General features: G+C 35.8%; 1 protein-coding gene across 1 annotated transcript; it reads right to left on the reverse strand.

Moving 5' to 3' along the window:
• Positions 1 to 6546: 6546 nt before the first annotated feature.
• Positions 6547 to 7653, reverse strand: LOC121973147 (expansin-A1-like). Its single transcript, XM_042524733.1, has 3 exons — positions 7482 to 7653; positions 7090 to 7411; positions 6547 to 7012 (listed from the first exon to the last, which is right to left on the reverse strand). Exons 1-3 carry the CDS (start codon positions 7624 to 7626, stop codon positions 6703 to 6705), a joined length of 777 nt encoding a protein of 258 aa, XP_042380667.1. The 5' UTR covers positions 7627 to 7653; the 3' UTR covers positions 6547 to 6702.
• Positions 7654 to 8195: the final 542 nt, after the last annotated feature.

The raw sequence follows: 8195 nt of genomic DNA on the forward strand, positions 1-8195 counted from the left end.
AAAATAATTTTTTTAAAGAATTTTTTAAAAGAGTTTTTTTAAAAGAATTTTTAAAATAATTTTTAAAGAATTTTTAAAAGAGTTTTTAAAGAATTTTTAAAATAATTTTAAAGAATTTTTAAACTAGTTTTTAAAATAATTTTTTAAAGAATTTTTAAAAGAGTTTTTAAAGAATTTTTAAAAGAGTTTTTAAATAATTTTAAAATAATTTTTTAAAGAATTTTTAAAAGAGTTTTTAAAGGATTTTAAAATAATTTTTAAAGAATTTTTAAAAGAGTTTTTAAAGAATTTTTAAAATAATTTTTAAAGAATTTTTAAAAGAGTTTTTTTAAAGAATTTTTAAAATAGTTTTTAAAGAATTTTTAAAAGAGTTTTTAAAGAAATTTTAAAATAGTTTTTTAAAGAATTTTTAAAGGATTTTAAAATAATTTTTAAAATATTTTTAAAAGAGTTTTTAAAAGTTTTTTAAAGTAATTTTTTTAAAAAAAAATTTAAAAGGTTTTTTTTAAAAAATAATTAAGTTAAAATAATTTTTAGGTTAAAATAAATTTTTCATTTAAAATAATTTTTAGGTTAAAATAAATTTTTAAGTTAAAATAATTTTTAGGTTAAAATAAATTTTTAAGTTAAAAAAAATTAAGTTTAATTTTTAAAATAAATTTTTAAAAAATTTAATTTTGATTTAATTTAATTTAATTTGAAATTCGAAATTTAGTTTTAATTTGAAATTCAAAATTTAATTTTAATTCAAAATTTAATTTTAATTTGAAATTCAAAATTTAATTTAATTTTAATTAATTTTAATTTAATTTGAAATTCGAAATTTAGTTTTAATTTGAAATTCAAAATTTAATTTTTATTCAAAATTTAATTTTAATTTGAAAGTCAAATTTTAATTAATTTTATTTTAATTTGAAATTCAAATTTTAATTTATTTTATTTTAATTTGAAATTCGAAATTTAATTTTAATTTGAAATTTAAAATTTAATTTTAATTTGAAATTCAAATTTTAATTTAGTTTGAAAATTAATTAATTTAATCCTTATTTATCTCACCCGATCTAGATTATCAATCAGGGAAACCTATAATTTTGTGAGATGAATTAGATTTTATTACAGAGTTTGGTTTAACTTGTGTTAGATTCAGGTTTAGCTTTGGTCTCAACAAATAGGCATTCTTCGGATAAGTTTCTAAGCTTGGTGAGTCACTTGGACATCATTAGAGTAACCATGCCTTCGAGGTTTTCCGAATAGTCCTATCCACGGAGCTTAGTACTAAACCTTGGTCTAACTAGTTAGGATCCATTTAAAGGTAGCTTTGGTCGGTTCCACTTGGCCAAATGCACCAGATTGAAGCCATATCTTTCTAGACATGCGATGCCCAAGCTTCCCCAACGTACTATCATAAAAAAACTTCACCAGTACCATGATTCAAGTTAAACTTGAACCCTCTTTAACTAGTCCTAATTACCCTATCGGGTAGGTTGGTTAGGGTTACCCTTTCGGGTAGGTTAGTTTTGGAGGTGCCAGCTATTCTGGAGCCTCCCCCTAAATTATTGGTCATTAATTTAGTTTTTAGTTATGGGTTTATTATAGTTAAATTTTGGTTAAAATTTAATGTTTAATTTATAATTTAGATTCAAGTTTTTAATTTTGAATTAATTAAATTAGTCAAATTATCTTTCTTTAAGAGAATGTATTTAATATTTAAATTTTCTTTCAATTTCACTTTTATTAGGTTAATTGAATTATCTTTCTTTAATAGCTTATGTTTAAAGTTTAAGTTTTTATTCATTTTTAAATTTGAATTAATTAAATTGTTTGAATTATATTTCCTTAAAGGTTTATCTTTTAACCTTTTATTAATTGTTAATTTTGAATTTTTCAGATTATCTTTATCTAATATGTTATTTTTAACATTTAATTTTAATTTTGTTAAATTTAGTTTTGATTTTATCAAAGTGTTTGATATATTTTCTTTATTATTTAAGTTGATATAATTAGTGGAATTTATTAGATTATTCTTATCGTTAAAATTTATTTTTTTATTAATTAAATTATCTTGGGTTTGGATAGAATTTTCTAGATTAATATTGTCTAGATTATTAAATAATTTATTAATTTTATCTAGATTAATATTCACCTTGTCATCTCTATCATTTGAGTTTTCAGATTTGTTTAGGTTCAAGTTTGAATTTTTTAAATTAATTGGATTTGTTTTATCAGATAATATCCTAGGGGTATTTTTGTAATTATTGTCAACTACATTATTTTCACATATATTTTCAGAGATAACCAGATCAATGCTCATATTTTCTAAACTACTATTAGCAGGGGTATTTTGGTAAATATCACTAACCTTGAGCGCAACCCCTAATTCGGTAGGCTTTTCGATTGGATCTAACCCGAATTCGGATTCGATTTTTACTTGATCCTCGAGCTCCTCGTGAAGTTTGATCAATTGGGTCCAAAGCTCATGTGCATTCTTGTACTTTTCTAATCTGCATAAAATATTGTTAGGTAAAACATTACAAATAATGTTACTTACCTTTTTGTTCAGTTCCGAGTTTTGAGAAGGTTTCCTCAAAATTAACATATAATCGATGTCTACGCTTCCTAAGAAGCATTCTATTAATCGCTTCCAGTAGTTGAAGTCTTCATGATCGTATGGTGGTGGTTCGTGGGGGTTCCGTCCTTCTTGAAGAGTCATTATTCTTGCACACAGAGAAACAAAAAAAATCCCAAGACTTGGTCTTGGATTAGCAGTGCTGAAAAAAAATAATATTTCACTATTTTCGGAAAAAATAATAAAATATTATTAAAATATTAATAAAATATTTGAAAAAAATATTATTTCAAAATTTTGAAAATGTAATATTTTTTAAATACTAAACAATGGTGAAAAGATGACGATGTATTTTTCAAAAACCGTTTTGGAGGGAAAAAAACGAAAGGCGTAAGGTTTTATTTAAAAGACAAACAATATCTAATTTTTTCTTTAAAACGACCCCCCTTTGCTTGATTGGTGGTTGCACCAAATCAGAGCGGTACCTGCTCTGATACCACTTGTTGGATCATGAAACGTCGATAGAGGGGGGGGGGGGTGAATATCGATTCGAAAAACAGCGTTAGTAAGAGTTAAGCGCAGCGGAATAATAAAAAAAACTTAGGTAAACTGAACACGGTGTTTTTTACTTCGTTCGGAGCCTGTGACGACTCCTACTCGAAGGCCCGTACTCCGTGAGTACTTTCGTTGGGCAATCACTAGCAGTTCGAAAATGATTACAATTTAAAGTACAGGAATGCTAGCAAAATAAAGAAAATACCGACAAGAATTAAAGAAAAGGAAAGGAGCGTATTGTCGGATCTTTGTTAGCGTCGCTGGAGCGCAGAGCAGTAGAGCAAGCAGTAGAAGACTTTCTTTTCATTGTATTTTGAAGCTCCCCTCTGACCCTCCTTTTATATGAGGCTCGGGGCGCCCCGGATCCCCTCCGGGCGCCCTGGTGAGACGTGGCAGGTCCAACCGGCGAGCTCCACATGGCGACGCGTAATCGGGATAAACATCGCCTCCCGGGCGCCCGGACCACCTTTCTCCAGAAACCAGCTTTTCTGCAAGACAAGGTTAGTCCGAGGCAAATAAATAATGTATATCCTGCAAAATAGAGTGTTAGCACAGTTTATAAATTTGACATAAGAAGTATGACTTAGATTCCGTCTTTCCGAGACCGGAATCTAGTCACGATCTCGACTTAGATATCCGAAATGGATCTAAGCCGGATCGACGCCTAATGTTCCCTTCCCGGGAACGCGTCCTCGCAGTCACTCCCCTCCAGTGACTTACCTTACTTACCTGCCAGACGTCCGGTCAGCCCTTCGACCCGTCTGGACTTCTCGCCAGCTATCCGGTCAGCCCGTCGACCTAGCTGGACTTCTCGCCAAGCGTCCGATCAGCCCGTCAACCCGCTTGGACTTCTCGCCAGCTATCCGGTCAGCCCATCGACCTAGCTGGACTTCTCGCCAAGCGTCCGGTCAGCCCGTCGACCCACTTGGACTTCGTGCCAGACATCCGGTCAGCCCGTCGACCTGTCTGGACTTATCCTGCACACTCGATCAGAGTGTTAGATAACGACGAACCTAACTTAACCTGATTTGTCATTCATCAAAACCTGAGTTAGACCGTTAGTGCTAACCGCACCAACACTACCTTTTTCCTAGCCTCAATTAGGACTTTCACTTTGTCTAAGATCACTTAGGACTTTTCTGCACACTTAGTTAAACTTGTTAGAATAATAATAACACTTAACTTATAACTCTTTGCCATTATCAAAACTTAGATTTGATTATCTGGTGCTCCCTGCACCAATAATTAGTAATGTTATTACCGATGGATCTTGTTACAGTTATAGTCGCTATGGATTCTTTAGTCATGTACTAATTAATTTAATGGGCGAGATTGTTTAAAAGAGTATTTAGCCCATAAAGTTTAGCTTGTTAAGCTCAATTAAGGGGTTGTGTGATGTATAAGGAATCAAGTATAGCTTAAGTGGAAAATTGAAGAATTAATTCTATATGGATGGATTAAATCCAATTAAGTCCATATGGATAAGTTTAATCTTCATAAAGTGGGCTTACACTTGATTAACACACATAACTAATTGTCATTAAGAAAACTAAATCCTAATTAAGTGATCTAATGCTTAATTATATATAAAAGGGGCTTAGATTAAATAGATGTGGATTCAATATGTAGATCTAATAATCCGGTTCATTAACAATGATGGGTTATTAATAAGGGATGAACTTTATGAGAGATAGTCTCCATTGAGAAGGAACGTGATTTTCACTGACTCAATCCTGTGGAAGACATCCACTACGTCCGTGAGATTTCCGATGACAAAAGTAAGAAACGATAGCTTTGTGATGGATTCATGTCAACTTTTGTTAGTTATTATTTTGATTTTCTATTATGCTTGAGAGATTGATAATAGTTAGATGTCATTGTAGATATATGATTTAGTTCATTTATGATATATTGCAACTCTAACACTTACTTCTTGATGTTTTTGTGTCGCTCTCTGCATCGGATAAACGTTCAGAGTGGAGTTCTTCTTGATCGCGCAAGGGCTTTGAGATTCCTTGACAATCAGAGATCGCATCGAAATGGTTTTTCTTTCTTTTCCATCAATTGTTGTTCTAAGATTTGTTGGATTTCCGCCCATGGATCCATTGGTGGGTGTTGAAGCATGACAGCGAAGGGAAGAAGGGGACGATAAGAGAGTAGGAGAAAAGTGTTTATGCTGGCGATGGATTCTCCCAACACGTGGACCAACCACATGTATGTCGTTCAAAAAAATCATTTTTACAGTAAGAAGATCTTTAAAGTGCCATGAAATCAGAGCACCAAAGATACAGTCTAGCATAAACTAGAATCTAATACTTCATTATGCTAATTTCTTATTAATACAGAGATTAACAAGCATCACAGTTCACCTGTAAGGCTTTAACGTAGATCAAACTTAAAGAAAAACATGCAAGGGCAAAGATAAAAGAAGAAACACTTTGGAATGTTGGAAGGGAGCCCATTGACTGGCTTTGAGAAACACTACCAACAATATTTCTTTTCTTTCTTCACCATCTCATTGCAGATAAGCCCTCCGCACCATGAAGGCTTCTTCTTCCTCGACCTGATCGGCATACCCTCTCATCCAATGCGCACAACCAGATAGCATAAATATAAGATAGAGGCCTATGCTCATGGACCAAAGACTAATCAGTAATTACCAAGAGCAGAGTAGTAAAAAGGGTCATGGCTTTAATCCACTAAAGCTGCTGCTTAGGCTGTGCTGCTTCCCTTGATGGCCATTTGCAGTACAAACATAGCAGCGAAAGGTCGGCCGAAGGAGTCTCATTGGTACTTAATGGCACAACGAATGCTGCACAGTGATCAAGGAAAACAGAGAGACTGTGTACTTTAATTTGCATGCAATCAATTGATGATGGCATCAGTTTGCAGCTTTGTTAGGTGAGGGCTATGAAGATGCTACCTTTAGATACAGTGGGTGATCAATGTTCACCACGAGAGAGTCACTAATGATGGGTAGAAATCTAATATAAAAAGTTTTCCCTGTCTTCTATTTATTGTAGTGTAATTAAGTAACTAAATTAAGCAAGCAGGGATGCGTGAATCCTGGTTCATGTTTGCCTTGGCTTTCTAATCTATTTAGAATAGGGTAGCCTTTTATGAAGATGCTACCTTTAGATACAGTGTGTGATCAATGTTCACCAAAGAGAGTCACTAATGATTGGTAGAAATCTAATATAAAAAGTTTCCCCCGTCTTCTATTTATTGTATAGTATAATTTAGTAACTAAATTAAGCAAGTAGGGATGCGTGAATCCTGGTTCATGTTTGGCTTGGCTTTGTAACCTATTTAGAATAGGGTAGCCTTTTATCAGGCTGTGATAGATCAGAGTTAAAACAAAGATTCTGAGTTCTGAGTTCTGACAATGAAAAATTCAATTTTTTATTTTATTTTTTGGTTTTTTCGTAACAGACATTCTTGAATCTTAATCCTTAAATAATTACAGCTCTGATTCAAAACGGAGATCGATAATGGCGGGCAACTTTGGCAAAGTAGTTAGCATGCCTCAGCCAAAAGTTGAATTTTTCATGGATATATCAGCTTCTTCTCCTTTTTCTTCTTCAGTTAAACTGCAAGTGGCTGGAGAAGGTCTGGCCGAACGCCCAGTTGGCCGGCACGATGTCGGCGAAGACTAGAGTCTGGCCGTCGGTAACGGTGACCTTGAAGGACAGAGACTGGCCGTTGAGGTGGGCGTTGGACTGCCAGTTTGCGCCCCAGTTCCTGGACATCGGCAGCCACCCGGTCTTGGATCCCTTCACGGCAATGGACTGGACCGACCCGGCGCCGGCGACGTTACTGACCAGCACCAGCTCGAAGTAGTCTTGCCCGTTGATGGTGAACCGGACGCCTCCATGTTTCTTGCAGGGTACTCTGCTTCGATCACAATTGTTTCGTTAGGAAATGAAACCGAATCATCAATGCATGGAAATTGATCGATCGATGACTACCTCTGGAAGAGCACTGGGACAATACCGGCACGGTAGATGCCGATCTTCTCCCAGGCGGGCTGGGCCATGTCGAAGTGGTGCCTTGGGGGGTTGCACCAGCCGCCGTCGTCGTTGGGGAGGGCGTAGTTGGGCGGGCAGAAGTTGGTGGCAGTGACGGTGATGGAGACGCCGGAGAGGCACCATCGCGGCTCCGCCTTGTGGTCGCAGATGATCTTATAGCACTGCCCGCACGACGTGCCTTCGTCGAACAGAGCTGTGCTCAGCGCCGCCGTCCGGGTACCGTATCCCGTCGTGTACAGGTTGCCGTACCCACAAGCTCCGCCTACGTAAATTACAACTCGCTCAGATAAGAATCAAGGATTGTTCCGAGTAATTAAATACTAAATTTTTACCCATCGTTCCGGAGGCATCACTTCCGCCATAGAACGTCGCGCTTGCCTTCGTCCACCCTGACGCCGTGAAGCCGTCGGCGCCGGCGAACTCGTAGCTCACTATCAAAGCCATTATCAACAGAGAAAATACAGCACTCCGCTCCATTTTCCGCAACACACACTGAATGTGATCTAACAGATTATGATTTATACCATCAGGAGGAGGAGGGTGGTGGTGGCAATAATTAAGGAATGCGAGCTCAGAGACGATGGCGGTGGCCATGCAGTGTGATGCAGACGCATGTCGTGTGGGGTGCGGTGCAAAATTAATTATATTGGTGTGCTGTGGATCTTATCGCAGATTGCATCAGTCTCCCTCTCCCATGTTCATGTTCAGCTCTGTGCATGGAGAAGGCAAAACTTGGCCTCCAGTTCGCTGGAATATTAATTATTAACTGCGAGCAGCAAATGCATGGCATGTGCCGCTGCACATGGTTCCTCATATCCCCTTGTGGATTGATGGGGAAGAGGACACGGATCCACTGAAATGAGAGTTATGGACATTACTGTATTGTATATTTTGATGAATTAATACTTGTGTGAAATTGCAAGTATGAAGTATGAAGTATCCAACTGTTGGGGTTAAACAAATTACTTCACTTCTCTGCCTACAAGAATGGGGGAGGACATTGTTGGGCAATACATGAAATGGAAACTGACAAGAAAGAAGTTAAA

This window comes from Zingiber officinale, chromosome 4A (genome assembly GCF_018446385.1).
Source record: "Zingiber officinale cultivar Zhangliang chromosome 4A, Zo_v1.1, whole genome shotgun sequence".
In the NCBI taxonomy this organism is placed as follows: Eukaryota; Viridiplantae; Streptophyta; class Magnoliopsida; order Zingiberales; family Zingiberaceae; genus Zingiber; species Zingiber officinale.

What these genes read in the sequence shown, in the direction of transcription:
- LOC121973147 (XM_042524733.1), bottom strand. Translation starts at nt 7,626, where the DNA reads ATGGAGCGGAGTGCTGTATTTTCTCTGTTGATAATGGCTTTGATAGTG. An exon ending in TGATGCCTCCGGAACGATGG is followed by an intron (nt 7,412 to 7,481) that starts GTAAAAATTTAG and finishes TAATTTACGTAG; the next exon opens with GCGGAGCTTGTGGGTACGGC. An exon ending in GTCCCAGTGCTCTTCCAGAG is followed by an intron (nt 7,013 to 7,089) that starts GTAGTCATCGAT and finishes TGATCGAAGCAG; the next exon opens with AGTACCCTGCAAGAAACATG.